Here is a 17,909-nt window from a genome sequence, read left to right as displayed (position 1 = left end):
ACTGTATATCTTTCACTCTCCGCTGTGGCCAGAGCACCCCTGTGTTCTAATGTTTCGTTTGACACGCCAAAGGGGATGAGCAGCTTAGTGTCCAACATGTTTAAATCATAGAACAGCCTCTGTGTTCAACACGCCTGAAAGAGGGGATGCAGAGAGGAGAGAGAGAGAGAGAGAGAGAGAGAGAGAGAGAGAGAGAGAGAGAGCAGAGATACAAAAGAGGTTGGAGGGGGAAAAGAGGTACGGTAACGAGAGAACAAGTGTTCAATAGAGCAAAGGGAAGAAATGAGAGGAGAGGGAGACAGATTAAAAAGATTGTGTCCATCTTTCTATCTCGGCCCTGACTCAGAGATGTGTAGAGGGACAGCAGAAGCGATGGATATAATTGGATTGCTTGGAGAGAGAGAGAGAGACAGGAAAAGAGACAGAGAGAGATAGTGAGAGAGAGAAAACCGGGCAGATTTAATCTAAACAGCCTAACACGCTGAGTGTCTCCTGCATGTCTTGTGGGCCCTAGTGATTTACTGTCATCTCTCACTCCTCCCCCTTTCCGCTGCATGGCCCAGGGTAAGTGAGTTTTAGTATTGACACCAGCGCGCTGCTCCACGGCGCTGCTTTCACCACCGGCATTTTTGTGTGAAGCTGCTCTCGTGTGTGTGTGTGTGTGTGTGTGAGCAGATTTGTTCTCAGTCATTTCCATTCATCCAGGACCCAGAGGAAGTACGGAGGCTGGAGCGTGATAACCAGGAGAGATTGTCTACATGCTATAGTATTGTTTAACCACAGTACCACTGATACATCATCTATCTTCAGGATCTGTGTATTCACTCTTTATTCAGCACTGAAGAAAGGTATTCAGTCCCTGTCTGCTGTATTAGTCTACACATAACACAATACAGTGTGTAAAGAAAATGTGGTATATGTAAAAAAAACAATATGCAGTGAGGTATGCTCAGTAATGTACACTACATTATACAGGTTAATAGATTTATTAAGATATTTATAATATTTCATTGATATCCATGATTAGGCACCCTATATGTAGATTGTGTGTGTGTGTGGGGGGGGGGGGGGGGGGGGGCTGAAGACCTGGTCTGCATGCCTGTTTGATACAAAAAAAACACCAGAAAGTAAAAAAAAAACATGCTGTCAAACTGGCCAAAAATCATACATTCGTTTTTCTCAATCGATTTCAAGCATTTTTTGGAACAATGTTCAAAACAGTGTTCACCAGACACAGAACTCCGTGCACTTTTGGAAAAGAGTCAAATGCCTTTTCAAAAATGTAGTTGCCTTCTCAAAACATAAAATACATTCATCAAAATGATATTACAGCCTACCATCAACATTGCTAATAGATTCATCAAAAGAACACCACTACCTACAGAAAGATGAACGCAACCAAACTTCTCTTTTGAGTCCGAGCAGACAAAACAGGAAGTTAGTCTGGCTTTTACAAATCCCAGTAGATCAATACATTTTATTTACAGTCACAAAATCATGATGATCAAAAGTAGAAGTACAACTATCCAAAGGTGCAGAGTTATGGGCAATTCCTGTCCTTTTATGCATATTTTACCAAACAATTTCATACTCATCAAATAGTCCTGATAAAAAAAAGCACTGTGTGCACACGATTCATTCATCAGTATCATCACAATCCAATTCCATGTACTCAATTACAAAGGCTGGTTTGTTCATTGTTCTGTAGACTTTCCATTGGTTCACAGAAAAACCATACGCAATAGAAATATGGTAAGGTGGAGGAACACAACTGATATGAATAGGCCGCATGATTACTTAATTATGTGCATCTCTGAATGTCTGCAATATTGTCAAAAATAATGTCATAACAACTAGACAGTCCCAACAGTCATCTAGACCTTTCCATATATTTTAGGGCTACATAATATGACACTGATGGGGTGATTTAGAATTGTGTGCAGTATACGGATTGCCGTTAACAGTGAACACAATCGCACAAAGTTCTCTCCTGGTAAAAACAAATAACACTACAGCTCCATTTTAAGCTTTTCGTTGCTATGCCACCAGCGTTGCGTCACATAGCGCGTTGTTTTGAGAGCGTCTTCATTCTATTTTCCACAAATGTACAGTTCCGTATTCATCAATTATGCCTAAGTACAATATCTTTTGTCCAGTTTTTCAGAAGTACTGATTAAGCTGTTCCTATTAGTTGTATTAAATGATTCTCTGTTCTCTAATTACGGAAGTTTCTTTTGTTTACATTGTGAACGTAAAATAACCCGTGGTGTAGTCAAAGCCATATGCAACCAAAAGCAACTTTATTTCTCATTATTTCAATTCACAAGATAGTATGAACTCGCGCATCAGCCATCAACAATTTCACCATGGCGATTCTTGAGCTTGGACGCTGCTGCCATTGGACGTGATGCAACACTGACAGTGAAGCAGCTTTCTTCGATTTCAAAGGAAGCCTTTTCTCAACAGCTGATGGCAACGCCAGACGCCCGATGGCTATAGTGTAGCAGGGCCGTAATTGTGTTATATTATGTGAACAGAACACGCAACAGTACATTTTGTAGTCACTGATGACATTTTAATTAAGCGTTTTGCAAATGGTGATCTAAGATATGACCAGAAGTTCTGTAAATGTATTTGAGCATTTCATCATTGCGGTTTTCTGCTATAGATGTTCCAACACAGACACAAAAACTGCTTATACGCGATTGAGAAAAACTAAAGGGATAGGTTCTAGTCTTTGCCCTAAGCTAGGTAGTTTCACGAGCCAATGCTAACTTCTTTTATAGTGGACTCGGAAACATAATCCCAAACTATCCCTTTAACAGTTGTATTAGTTTAAGTGTGTTAATGTGTATGTGTGTTTGCATAATATAGGCATATGTATTTATATTTACCTGTGAATGTAATGTCTGACTGTGTAGTCACATAATTCCTTGTAAGTCTTCTTCCATTTGCATGTATGTGTGGGTGATGTACTAAGGTTTGTCTTGTGCAATAAGAAAGTAAGGTTTCTCTTGAGTAACAGTGCACTAGTAAAGTGCCAATGAATAAATTCCAAAAGCGTAAAAAATGTATCAGGGGATTGTGGAAATAGCCAGTTCAGGCAAGTCCTCGGGCACCTTGGCAGAGCTGGCATGGTCATGTGCATTAGGCACCAAACGGGAGAAAATGGGTTCAAACATGGGACTACCTGGACTTGTCCAATAAGAAACGCTCGGTCTGGTTTTCCGTCGCAAAACTTTTGGTTCCGGTGTGCCCTAATGAACAGGACCCAGGTTTGAAATGCCCTGAAAGTCACATGGTGAGTTACCATACACAAAGTCATAATACTTCCTTTACTAAATATCTCATTTACAGCCCAGTTATAGTTGGCAGGAAGGAGCAGCCCATGTTACAGTTCCATTTTTTTTTTTCTTTATCCAAACACCGCCTTGGGTTAATACTGTAGACTACTTCTCCCAGTTCGGCTATCGACATCCAGATGATGTGAAAAGAAGGTGCCAGGTCCCCCAACTGGCAGCAGGCAGGGCAGGCAGCCCCCACTAGCCAAGAGAGATACTGACACCAGATCTCCACCGAAGCATGAAATAGCCACTTGTGTTTAGCTAAGAACGACTTCATCCCATGTGACTAAGTATCAGCATTCCTTACCTCTCCAATGTCAGGGATGGGCTATTCCAGGCCTGTAGGTCTACACAGTCCTGAAGGTTTAATCAATACTATTAAATGTGCTACTAATGGGCCAACCACCAACTACACAGCATAAGCCAAGCTTCAATCCAAACAATGGACACTCGTAACACAAGACCCATTGTTGCAATTAAATTCAGCTAAACCAATGGCTTTCTCCAGGGTTGGAATTCCCCTACTTCCATTTCTTGACAACCATTTATTTTGGGGGGGATCCCCATTTATTCCTATTCACAGAGAGAAAGTTGTTGTGATGGTGACAATAGGTCATGCTACAGTGGTAGTGATACATGGGTAATAGGAATCACTCCAGCATACTGGCTACAGGGTTTGAAAACACACATATAGTGGACGATGGCCCAAGCAATTGACGGGATTGTTGGCATGACAGTTCCATGTGCTTCTAAGTACAGTAAAAGGCCTTTATATTAACAGTGAATGGCCATTTCACATTAACAGTTACAGCAAAGAGTTAGTTTGTCATAAAACAATGAGGGAGATAAATGGCATGTCTCTGATAGACTTGGCAGACATTGGATGGTTAGTTTTTTTGCACATGGTACATGTTGTTTGCACAAGGTACATGTTTTTTTGCACACGGTACACGGTTTTTTTTTGCACATGGTACATGTTTTTTTGCACACGGTACATGTTTTTTTTCACACAGTACATGTTTTTTGCACATGGTACACGTTTTTTGCACACGGTACATGTTTTTGCACATGGTACATGTGTTTTGCACATGGTACATGTTTTTTTGCACATTTTCCTTTCTACTCTATTTTCAATACAGCTCATATTTAAAATGGAGAGGGGGGGGGGGGGGGGGGAGTCTTCAGTGTGATCTTTTTCTTCTTTATGTTCTCTTCATCAGTAGAGAAGCACTTGCCTGGTTCTCTCTCAACCACATCTCTCAACCCACCAATTGTCCCATGTAGGTTATCAGTCATTTACTTTTCACCTGGTTGTCTCTCTTCATGCCACACCTGGATGTATTCGCAGTGAAGTTCGCTGAGGGAGCGACCCACAAAGTGAGGGAGGGAGAGAGTGGAGCAGGGCAGAGGACACAGATAGGACAACCGAGACAATATTTTCGCCAGGCAAGCCCAGATACTGACAATGCACAGAATCAATGCAGACAATAGTCGGAAAAAAGAGGGAGAGAGAGTGAAGGAGAAAGGGAACATATAGAAGTGCAAAATGTGTCACCCTCTCGCTGCGCCGACATAGTCAGTGAGGACAGAGCGCGAGAGAGACCGAGAGAAAGAAGACGGAGGGTAAGAGCGAAAGGCTGGTGTACCCAATATGTCTATAAAGTCACCATTAGAAGTCAACAGAATGTTACACACCGGCTCAGTGGTGTATCCTGGGGGTTGTATTCACATAGGACGGCCATGGAGGAATTAACATAGAAGTTTTTTTCAAGTTGATGCCATATTTGACATGTGTGTTTTATTGTTGTTCTCCGCAGTCTTTGTGGTTGGATCGTCGGTTTGAGGGTTGATAAGTTGTCCAGCTCTTGATGCTTGTTCTCAGAATGTCCTGGGCTAGTGGTGCTTCAGAAAGGGGTAGGAGAGTTGGGGTGGCATAGGGACAAATGTAGTGGGAATGCTTTATTAAAGGCAAGAAAGTGATAGAATGTCTATGATAAGTCACTGGACAAGCCAATGAATTTACTTGTGTGAAGGTTTGAGGTTTTGGGACTAAGCATGGGGTTAAGCTTGGCGTTAGGATTAAGGTTGGGGTCAGGCCGGCTCTGATTGGTGGTGGGAGGGGGTCAGATGTAGGAGGTCCGAGGGAGACTGGGTCCTTTTGGCAGCTGGTGTCCTGGAACGCCCGGGCTACGGAGAACACTCCAGAGAGGCTGCAGACAAGGAGAGAGAGAGAGGGGGGGGGGGGAGCGAGAGGAAGGAGAACAAAGGTGGAAGTGAGAAATGGATAAACAGAAAGAATGATGATTAGGAATTAAACAAAAAAAATGAAATAGGGAGCAAAAAAGAAGGGGGGAGCCAAATGAACAGAGTTAAATGATGTACATGAGGAGGAAAGTGGAGATGAAACAGAAAAAGGAGTGTGATAAGCACGGGGCACAGGGAGGCATAAACATGGATCAGGGGAAAGGGAATTAACAAAAGAGGAGAGAGAAGGAGACGAGCGACAGAGAGGATAAAGGAGAAAGGGAAGAGTAAAAAGAGTGGAGACATAATTATAAAAAGGGCAGAAGCAGCAGGTGATCAATACTGTGGCGCAGCATTGCACTCCAAGGAACACAAATAGGTGGAGAGCTGGTCTGTGTCTATGTATGTGTGTGTGTGTGTGTGTGTGTGTGTGTGTGTGTGTGTGTGTGTGGGAGAGAAAAAGCACACGCACAAGAACGAGTCAGGCGGATCAGGGGAGACAATTGACATTTAAAGCTCGGCGACGACAGTGACACAGCACGGGTGACACATGCCAATGCCTCTTTGATGAGCCTGAAGTCGTCTCTGAAAGAGTGTCACACTGTGAATACACCATTTTCAGATTGAAATGAAAAGCAAGAGCCGACGCTGTATTTACCATATAGGCTATGTGGCTGTGTATCAAACAACATACCTCAACATAAAGTTGGGGGGCGTTAACGTAAATAGTCATTTGATTAGTTTAGCTGTTCAGCGGCCTTATGGCTTGGGGGGGTAGAAGCTGTTAAGGAGCCTTTTGGTCCTGGACTTGGCGCTCCGGTAATGCATCCATCCATATGAAAATCATCATTGACAAACACATCAGTCCATGTCTTCAGTAACTGTCTGTATACAAGCACGTGTCAGACCACACACACATAGATACAAAAGGGAGGTAGAGGGCTGTGAGTGTGTGAGGAAGAGAGAGAGAGTGATAGTGGTAGTGATAGTCTGAAATTCATTACTGTCATGGATACCCTTGACGAGCAGACAGCCTGCCATAGTCTCTCTCCTAATACACACCGCACTTTATAGTGCAGAAAATAGTCAAGGTTTCCCCCCCTCTTTCTCCGTCATGCATATACCACACACACACACACACACACACACACACACACACACACACACACACACACACACACACACACACACACACACACACACGTCAAGGTGTTTTTCATACATGCACAACCACATATATACACGCACAAACACAGAGATTAAAAAACGGCTTCTATCTCAAGACCATCAGACTGTTAAATAGCCATCACTAGCATATAAGAGGCTGCTGCCTATATACATAGACTGGACACTTTAATAAATGGAACACTAGTCACTTTAATAATGTTACGTATCTTGCACTACTCATCTCATATGTATATACTGTATTCTATTATTCTACTGTATCTTAGTCTATGCCGCTCTGACTTTGCTCGTCCAAATATTTATATATTCTTAATTCCATTCCTTTACTTAGAAGTGTTTGTATTGGATAAATGTTGTGAAATTGATAAGATATGACTGCACTGTCGGAGCTAGAAACACAAGCACTTCGCTACACCCGCAATAACGCGTGTATGTGACCAATAAATGTGATTTTATTTGACACAGCCCCCACCCCAACCCAATCCCTCCACACACACATTCTTCTCTATAATACATGTACCCACGTTATAAAGGTGGCAGCAGAGAATCGAGAACAGGCCTCAAGGTTCAAGTCAATGACAAATATTGTATTTTCAATTGATGTCAATGTCAAGAATTCCCTTTTTCTTTGCCTGGTACAGAAATCAACAGAACAAATGCATACTGCACACACAAACTGCATGCTACGACTGGTTGCCCTGTTCCCGTTGTTATATACACCTTTCGTATTATAAATCTATCAGCTATTATCTTGTTCTCAACTCTTGCTTTCTTGGCCAGGACTCACTTGAAAAAGAGCCGTCAATCTCAAAGTGATTTCCCCGGTAAAATTAATTAAGGATGATAATCAAAAAAATTAAATAAAAACTGATTCACAGGCAATATAAGACAGTTATTTAAAAAAGAATTTTGGGCCCCGCACATCATTGAAAAAATAACCTTCAAACTGCCTTAGTTAGGAGCTATAATATGAAATGGTGAATAAAAGCGAGTACAATTCTACCGTGCCCTTTTAAGAGCCCTCAGAACACCCAGTGAACTCAGATTGACTCAATTCTATTCTTTTCTCCGATTACTACACTCTACCAACCAAAATTAAACATGACAGGGCATGAACACAGCCATGTGAGTGTCTGTGTAGCCTAGTTTGTGTGCGCGAGTGATTTGTATTTGTGTACGAGTGTGTCAGTGTGCCAGTGCAGTGTGTGTGCGTATGGGTGAGTGTGTCGCCTATGTTTTGTGAGTGAATGTGTGTATGCGGCTATGCCTGTGTGCGATTAGTGTGTGTGTGTGTGTGTGTGAGACAAAAAAAGAGCAATGCACCACGCCCAGTTATTAAACTAACCAATTACATGACCCACTCCTGCCGTTCACCGCCCAAACAAAGGTTGAAGGTGTTGATTATTAATGTAATTTACACATACAGTAGAACCCAACGACAGAGTGTATATTGGCCTTCTCTCCCTCTAGTCGCTTCAGTCACTCTTCTCTCAGTCCCTCTCTAGCCGGTGGTGGCTCCCTTGCCACTGGGCTAAATTATTAATGTGATTCACCCAGTATTAAGATATGAGCAGCAGCCTCTGAAACAGGTACTCACAGGTCGGAATTCTCGAAAGCTCTGAATGAAGAGAGGAGGTGGGGGGGGGGGCTTAATCTGTTTTCTCCAGCTCTCCATTTATCTATCTCTATGCATTAATAAATCAGGCCTCATCTCTCATTATTTAATCAGAGCACGCACACCTCTGAGTGTCTGCATCTACCTTTGTATCTCTCTCTCTCGCGCTCCCTCTTTGTGTCTGTCGCTCTCTCTCTCCTCACCTCTGTTCTGCCTCTGTGGTACTCGGTGTGAGAAAGTGTACGCCTGGAGAGTAACACAGTACCCAGCTAATCGTCAAGCCAGCTTTGAAGTGCCTGATCTGGGCTATAGTCAAGCCTTTCTTGAGGGGTACCTAAACGGGACGGGGGTTTGTGATTGGAGCGTTTCGAGTTTTTGGGGGTGTGGTAGTCACAAAATGTTGGTCAGCTGGTGATTGTCAAGCAATACGGTAATTGACTGTAAACACATTTAGCATCTCCGGGCATCCACACAGTCTAAAAGCCACTGACGCAGACCTTTGGAACATCTACATTTGAAAAAGTCTCAAATCCATGTAATATAGCCTACACCTTTACAAGAAATCCATTATTTTAGACAGGTCTAAAGAAACATTATATGAAGAAAATGTAGTCCATTTCATTTCAGAATCACATACTCTGAGTTGTCCTTATCAGGGGTGTAACATACTTAAGTAAAAATACTTTAAAGTACTACTTAAGTTGTTTTTGGGGGTATCTGTACTTTACTATTTCTATTTTGGGCAACTTTTACTTCCCTACATTCCGAAAGAAAAATTATGTACTTTTTACTCCCAACATTTTCCATGACATCCAAACGTACATTTTAAATGCTTAACAGGACAGGAAAATTGTCCAATTCACACACTTATCAAGAGAACATCCCTGGTCATCCATACTGCCTCTGATCTGGCGGACTAACTAGACACAAATCTTTTGTAAATTATGTCTGAGTGTCGGGGTGTGCCCCTGGCTATCCGTACATTTTAAAAACAAGAAAATGGTGCCGTCTGTTTTGCTTAATATAATTAATTTGAAATGTTTATACTTTTACTTTGATACTTAAGTATATTTAGAACCAAATACTTTTAGACTTTTACTCAAGTAGTATTTTACTGGGTGACTTCCACTGTTACTTGAGTAACTTTCTATTAAAAGGTATCTATACTTTTACTCAAGTATGACATTTGGATACTTTTCCCACCACCAGTCCTGGTCATGCCAAATAGCTGTGGGCTACACTAGTTCATTCAGCAGAGAAGATTTTCTTGGAATTCTGTGGCATTTTATATTTTATAGTATAAGAATTGAACAAGCGGAATAAAATAGAAAGGATATTTTCTACAAACGATTTGAGGGAGTGCGCACATGCACTATTCTGCGTTGAGCGGTTAACTAAGAAAATAGGTACTCCTGTATGCTTAATTTAGAGTTATTTATGTAACTTTAGTTTTTCTACAAATGTTGGGCTATGTTTTGATTTTTAATACATTGTAAGGCTGCATGATGTGACTAATGACTTGAAGAAAAAAAAATACAATATGCAATGATTACATTTCTCTAAAACAGGTTATAGGCTACATGTGCACCACCAAGTCAGAACAGTAGGCAAAATCAAGAGGGGAAAATGTTGGATGACCTTTCAAAACATTTCCCCCAGAGTTCCCAGTTGTCTTGAACTCACTGAAGTCAGATTTCCCTGTTACGAGTTAAGTTGAGTACAAATCATGCTTCATTGACAGCATGGCCAATGTTGAATGTTTATCCTTTTAAACTTGGAAAAGAGACCATTAAACCCAGACTTGAGACCACACAGTCACTCCACTGAATAACAGGCTAGTGATTGCTTTGCAATGATTGCAGTTAGCCACTGTCACTGATTCCTTCCAAACCACTCATTGAATTTGCAATTTCAAACTTGTGTAATGTTTATGTCCATGAGCTATGAGATATGAGATATGTTTATCTATAATTTCTCAACATTATTTCTCTTCATATGACAAGGATTAAAAAACGATTTGCCAGTATATTGTCGACTTGATTCATGATTGATGAATGCTAGCTAAGATTTTGAAAGGATGATGTTGACATGATCAGTCCAATCAAAGCTACTGTATATATAATGTGATTTGACATTTTATCTGTGGCCAATTACCTTGAGCCTTCTTGGACGGGCATTTCTAATGTAACTCTATGGCAGCACCCAGGGGGCTTGAATTTTCGAGCTCTACCCTTAGACTTGGAGGTGTCCCCATGAGTGACAGAACACTGAGCCAGTCACGGCGCAACTAGAGAACATTACCAACCCTTACTCTCCATATTTTCCGCTTGCTGCCCCACCACCACAGAAAGCACTGAGCTAGGCTGAAACACCTGCATTTTGGAGCTGCCTTACTCAAAGGAAGCAAAAATGAGACCATGTTTGTTTGCGGCTTTATTAACTCAATGTTTTTTTTTGTGTGTGTGTTTTTTTGTACATTTGGTGAAGGATCGGTGATGATCTAGGGGTGCTTCAGCAAGGCTGGAATCAGGTAGATTTGTCTCTATGAATTTATTTTCTTTGCATTAGAGGTCTGACATGTTGCCCAACATGAGCTCATGGGCTCTCATGAAGTGTTCGATTAGATTTTCAATTACATTTGCATTGATGTCAGAGTGATTAGAGGGACAATAGAGTGCTGAGTACCAGGCAGTTAGCAAGTTTGGTAGGCTACTAATGAACATCAGCAGTATCAGAGCTTGGAGAAGCCTAATTAACGTCACATATAATTTGACTCTTGACCGCTGGTGTGGCAATAATATGCTCACCGCAACAGCCCTAGGTGTGGTCTCATTTGTGATTGGATGGTATCCATTTTTGTGTGTGTGTGAGATCTGGTGTTTGACTGGCTCTTTTCCCTCTGTTTCGGGTTTTATGCCATCTCAGAAAGGCTGTTGTTTTGGTGACGGACATTACGTTGACTTGGTCTATGAGACCTTCACACTTGGAAGATAGTCTAACCAGGCCTGAAACGGAATGCCAGTGCAGTGTGATGCCTTCGTCTGATGTGCTTTAAGCAAGCAAATGATCAGTGAATGTATTTCTACTATCTGGTTGGTCTACATACTCATTACTGCAGCAGCATTTGCTCACACACACACAAAGGAGGATATTGTTTAGATACTTATAGCTCACAGATAGGGTTTTAGCAAAGCCTTGTTCCACAGTGTGCCTTCAAAATAGGTCATCCTGTTCTCGGGCTGTTCGTGAGTTCCCTTTTCCCCTGCCCTGATATCACAACATAAACAAAGACTGATGTTTTTTCCCTCTACGAAACAGAAAAACTCTTGCTCATCAGCATAACCAAGTGAGGTTAAGTAAATAAGTCTTATTTGGGTCTTTGTTATGATATGTCACACAGGTTTTTGTTTGTCGCATTTCTTCCTGCAACTGCAAACCCCCACTAGTACTCAAACTGTCAATGTTTTATGCGGAGGGAGTCGTTCGGTCTTTGTTATGACATGTCACACAGGTTTTTGTTTGTCACAGTTCTTCCTGCAACTGCAAACCCCCACTAGTACTCAAACTGTCAATGTTTGTAATTAGGATTAGGAGAAAGATTTTGTTTTGGGGAATCTGGGACTGACTGGGCGTTTGGGGCGAGGGGAGGGTGTGTGCATGGCAGCAAAGTGGGATATAAACATACAGGTAACCAACCAAAATAATGGAAACACTTGTGGCAAACAAGGTATATTTTTTTTATTGAATATTACCTACATATTAAACACATTTTGGCCAAGGGATCCGTGGACTAAGTTGATAGCCTGGGGTCTGCCAAAAATTATTGAATTGTGCACTGATCAAGCATCTCACAGGCAAAGCCCACACGCCTGTCTTGTATTGTGCTTGTGATTGGTTTATTCAAATAACTCATTTGACAAAGTCATGTCAATCAAATCAACGGATGCATTTCATTCATGCAAGGTCAATGTTATCTCGCTCCTTTTAATTTCTCCGGGCCTGGCTAGCAATCATGAAATCAAGGCCACCGTAGTCACGTCTGTTGGCACATCATTGGAAAGAAATGGACGTGGAACGTGACACTGGTTTCACTCCGAGCTGCGGTGGCTCTCCCGCAGACAAGTGTTACAGCAGGTGTTTGACCTACGCACACAGATGTGCAAGTTTCTGAAAGAGGACAAACTTGCATTTTTTTTCTCCAATTTAGAATGGATTGCTAAACATGCCTACCTCGCTGATTTGAACAGATTTAACTTATCCCATGCAAGGGGATTATGCCTCTATTCTGGAGGTGCAAGGCAAGATCAATGCTTTCAGGACGGAAATTGAAATTTGGCTAACAAGGCTACAGAACGGGATTACTGACATGTTTTTGGACACAAACATTCCATCAGTGAACATAGTGGGAGACAATCATCACGCTTCATGGAGTGAGTATATAAATTCATACTTCACAGAGAAACACAAATGATTGGGACTGGGTCCGTGATCTGTTTGCCCTCGCCATGACATCTAAGAGCGGACATTATGGAATGGCTGAAGAGGAGTTGGAGTTATCCTGTAATAGGACACTGAAGATCAAAATCCAGCAAATGTCTCGTGGATTTCTGGCCTACTGTGAAGAAGAGTATCCTGAACTAACCACTGAGGCCATGACGATTTTGCTGCCCTTTCCTGCATCTTTCTCTACATTGACAGCAATGAAGAAAGTGCAGGGCTTGGTTGCAGGTGGAAAATGAAATTTGTCTGTCATCCATCCCACCAAGAATAAACAAGCCCTCAACTAGAGGCTGCCACACCCATCACATTTACGTAGGACACTAATATTTACTGAAGAATAAGATGCCAATACTGATATGCGGTTTGCATCTTTCCCTTTCAAGATGATTTGATACTCATCTAGATACATGTGCTCGGACACAATACAGGAACGATGCGTTTTGGATGGAAACGATTCGGTGCGATTAGAGAATGAATCGATGAGATTCGGTTCGATACACTTAGAGTTGTTGCATAAACACATTCATTTTCCATTCTAAATTCAAATCTGCAGCCGATGGAGCTCATGAGCTGGGTCTCTCTGAGATGGATTTGTCTGAGCTGACGCTTGTGTTTGTGTGTGTAAAAGATGTGCACTACATGACCAAAAGTATGTGGACACCTGCTTGTCGAACATCTCATTCCAAATTCATGGGCATTAATATAGACTTGGCCCCCCTTTGCTGCTATAACAGCCTCCACTCTTCTGGGAAGGCTTTCCACTAGATGTTGGAACATTGCTGCGGGGATTTGCTTCCATTCAGCCATAAGAACATTAGTGAGGCCGGGCATGGATGCTGGTCGATTACATCTGGTTCGCAGTCAGCATTCCAATTCATCCCAAAGGTGTTCAATGGGGTTGAGAACGGCACTCTGTGCAGGCCAGTCAAGTTCTTCCACACCATTTCAGTATGGGGATCACTTTGTGTATGAGGGCATTGTCATGGTGAAACAGGAAAGGGCCTTCCCCAAACTGTTGCCACAAAGTTGGAAGCACAGAGTTGTAGCATTAAGATGTACCCTCACTGGAACTAAGGGGCCTAGCCCGAACCATGAAAAATAGCCCCAGACCATTATTTCTCATCCACCAAACTTTACAGTTGGCAATATGCATCGGGGCAGGTAGCGTTCTTCTGGCATCTGCCAAACCAACATTTGTCCGTCTGTTGTTGCTTGACCACGAGATACTTGCGTCCAGTCTGCATGGTCAATGCAGCACATGCAACAATGTTGACAATGATGTTTCCGGTTTGCTTCTTAATATAAATCCACAAGCGTTCTATATTTACACTATTAGCTTGTTTTTCTTAAATCTGCAAACTAGTTTGCCGCTAAATCGTGTTAGCTTCTAATGCTAATCGCTAGTTAGCTGGCTAGCTAGCTAATAAGTGTACTAAGAGCAAATGTAGCTAGCTATACATTGATGGTGTAGGTCTAAATCAGCATGTTTGTGCAACAGTATCTTGCAAATCAAAGAGGAATAGGCAAAGCTTGAATATGTTGGATACACAAATAAACTTTTAATGTAGCCAAAGATGATAGGGTCCCCTAGGAAACACTGACCAACACTTTGGTTCCTACCCCTGTCACAATAACTCCTCCCTGGCATTTTCATTCGTTATCATGTCAAACAACACTGTATTCAAAGTGCCCACTATTATTTATATTCTGACTATTGAATTATAATTATTATTTTATTCCAACAGTTCACCTCAGTTCCCTGTAAATCATCATAGTACGATGCCATGATGCCTCCATTCTCAAATGTCTTTACTACATGTTATGGTACTAAGCAGGGGACCTTACTTAACTCACTACCAGCACTATGTTCTCTTTAGTATGCAGAAAGATTACTCTTTGCCACATAACTTCTCTAGGGCTTTCACTTAGTGATGCAACACCAAAAAAACAAAGAACGTGTGAGTGCAGAAATGTTGAAAGTACTGTAAATGTGCCATGAGCATTACTGTAGGCGGTCCAGAAATGTTTAATGATGGTGGTGATGGCGTCACGATCCTCCACTTTCAGGGAGGTTACAGTGTTATTGCATTAATCTCAAGACCGTTATCACATGGTTATTGTAGGTCCAGCATGGGTGAATGCAAAGATATGTTGTAGCTCCAAAATTGCTTCCAGGTAAGGTAGTCTATTGGTTGTAGCTAGTAGTGTATTCACCATATCTCTAGCATTGGTTCCAGCTATAATACCAGTTGTAGCTCAAGCATTAGCTGTATTAGCATTAGCTGACTGCTAAACAAGGCTGCTAAATAGTTACCCGGACTACCTAAATAGTGTTGTAATCGAGTAGTTTGTAGAGGTTTTGGGTTACTGAGATTAGGTGTACACTAGCTCTGGTAAACCTTGTTGCTACATCATCGCAGACATTAGAGTTTGCTGAATAATTGATTTACTTTGGGGCTCAGGTATTCTACTGCAGTTTTGGCACCACTCTTGGTTCCTTCTGCTAGTTAGGGGAGGAGAGAGTCGGGGGCTGCAGCCTTGCCCAGTCCCAGCACAGCTTTCACCTGACACTGATAAATACCTGAGGAATGGGACACACTCGAGAGCTCCGCTACGGCGTCATTAACCTTGTAAAACCGAACCCCGGGCCCATGATTAACGGCAGCCCATTATGTGCTATTAAACACCATCACGGGAGCGTCCCGTAGCCCATACCAAAACACACAACTACAGCTGACGTAGGGGCTTACTTCGTGTAGCTAACTTTTCTAAGTGTGGCTATGTAACGAATGCCATAGGAGGAAAGCTGTTACATAAAGCCATAGGGCCTCTAGTTCCTGCAGGAGGGCCAATATGCTTATGATATAATTGTATGGTAGTATATGGACCAAAATGCTCTATACTCCTGCTCTGTGCCACCTTTGCAGTGTCTCTTGCATGTTTCTCCTCCCAGTTTATTTAAAAGGCTGTTATTGTTTATTCAAATTGAATAGAACACTGCGGAGTCCCCATAGAGTCTGGGCGATAAGCAAAATACTCCAACACAGGAACAAAGTGTTAAAATAAATAAATAATGTTACATATGAAAAGAAGGGTAAAGAAGAAAGAGGCGGAGAGAATGAAACAGAAAGAGAGCGACGGTGCAGGATGGGAGTCTAGAGAAAAGGGAAGGCAGAGAGAGCGAGATAGACGGGGGGGGGGGGGGGGAGAAAAGGAAGGCAGAGAGTGCGAGAGACGGGGGGGAGAGAAAAGGGAGGCAGAGAGTGCGAGAGACGGTGGGGAGAGAAAAGGGAGGCAGAGAGTGCAAGAGACGGGGAGAGCGGGAAGGAACGAGAGAGAAGGGAGAAAGATGAAGAGTGCTATTCCCTGATGTGACTCTCGGTAGGCTATTCGCAGCTACTGCTTGGAGGATTAGTGCATTTACACTTCGGCTTAAAAATAGTCCCCGTGATAATTTATTGAGCTGGAGGGCGCCGTCCCGCATTGTGCTCCTAGAGCTCTTGCCCTGACTATGCACTGTTCCAGGCATGAGACCTTTTGCTCACTCCCTACAGAACCTCAATGTCATTTACAGTGGCAAGAAAAAAGTATGTGGACCCTTTGGAATTACCTGAACTTCTGCATAAATTGGTCATAACATTTGATCTGATCTTCATCTAAGTCACAACAATAGACATACAGTCTGCTTAACTGAATAACAATTATACATTTTCATGTCTTCATTGAACACCGTGTAAACATTCGCAGTGCAGCGTGGGGAAAGTATGTGAACCTTTGGATCTAATAACTGGTTGACAGCAATAACCTCAACCAAATGTTTTTTCAGGAGGAATTTTGGACCATTCCTCTTTACAAAAACTGTTTCAGTTCAGCAATATTCTTGGGCTGTCTGGTGTGAACCGCTCTATTGAGGTCATGCTACAGCCTCTCAATATGGTTGAGGTCTCTGACTGGGCCACTCCAGAAGGCGTATTTTCTTCTGTTGAAGCCATTCTGTTGTTGATTTACTTGTGTGTTTTGGGTCGTTGTCTTGTTGCACCACCCAACTTCTATTGACTGACAGATAGGCTTACATACTACTGCAAAATATGTCATGATAAACTTGAGAATTCATTTTTCCGTTGATAGCAAGCTGTCCAGGCCCTGAGGCAGCAAAGCAGCTCCAAACCATGATGCTCCCTTCACCATACTTTATAGTTGGGATGAGGTTTTGATGTTAGTGTGCTGTGCCTTTTTTTTCTCCACACATAGTGTTGCGTGTTCCTTCCTTCCAAACAACTCAACTTTAGTTTAATCTGTCCACAGAATATTTTGGAACATCCAGATGCTATTTTGCGAACTTCAGATGTGCAGCAATGTTTTTTTTGTCTTACTGTGGACTGATGAACATCAAGGCTTTTAGATATACTTTTGTAACCCTTTCCAGCTAAATTCAAGTCAACAATTCTTAATCTTAGGTCTTCTGAGATCTCTTTTGTTCGAGGCATGGTTCACATCAGGCAATGCTTCTTGTGAATAGCAAACTCAAATGTTGTGAGTGTTTTTTATACGGCAGGGCAGCTCTAACCAACATCTCCAATCTCAACTCAATGATTGTACTCCAGGTTAGCTGACTCCTGACTCCAATTAGCTTTTGGAGAAGTCACATTAGCCTAGGGGTTCACATACTTTTTCCAAGCTACACTGTGAATGTTTAAATGATGTATTCAATATAGGCAAGAAAGATGCAATAATTTGTGTTTTTAGTTTAAAAAATCGATGTCCCTTCCATGGGACAGTTGAGCTAACGAAGGCTAATGCAATTAGCATGAGGTTGTAAGTAACAAGAACAGGACATAGACATATCTGATATTGGCAGAAAGCTTAAATTCTTGTTAATCTAACTGCACTGTCCAATTTACAGTAGCTATTACAGTGAAAGAATGCCATGCTATTGTTTGAGGACAGTGCACAGTTTTGGGCATGAAAAGTTCTTAATAAACAAATTAGGCATATTTGGGCAGTCTTGATACATAATTTTG

General features: G+C 42.0%; 1 protein-coding gene across 2 annotated transcripts in view; it reads right to left on the bottom strand.

Moving 5' to 3' along the window:
• Window positions 1-801: 801 nt before the first annotated feature.
• samd12 (sterile alpha motif domain containing 12) overlaps window positions 802-17,909 on the bottom strand; it is a 117,957-nt gene continuing 100,849 nt past the window's right edge. For both annotated transcript variants that reach the window (XM_031793767.1, XM_020507135.2), the window contains exon 5: window positions 802-5,554. In XM_031793767.1, coding sequence (XP_031649627.1) covers window positions 5,532-5,554 — 23 coding nt within the window. In that variant the 3' untranslated portion in view covers window positions 802-5,531. The remainder of the gene's footprint in view (window positions 5,555-17,909) is intronic.

This window comes from Oncorhynchus kisutch, linkage group LG17, assembly GCF_002021735.2.
Source record: "Oncorhynchus kisutch isolate 150728-3 linkage group LG17, Okis_V2, whole genome shotgun sequence".
Taxonomy (NCBI): Eukaryota; Metazoa; Chordata; class Actinopteri; order Salmoniformes; family Salmonidae; genus Oncorhynchus; species Oncorhynchus kisutch.
The sequence above is the reverse complement of the archived record's forward strand: the minus strand, read 5'-3'. Positions and strand labels throughout refer to the sequence as shown.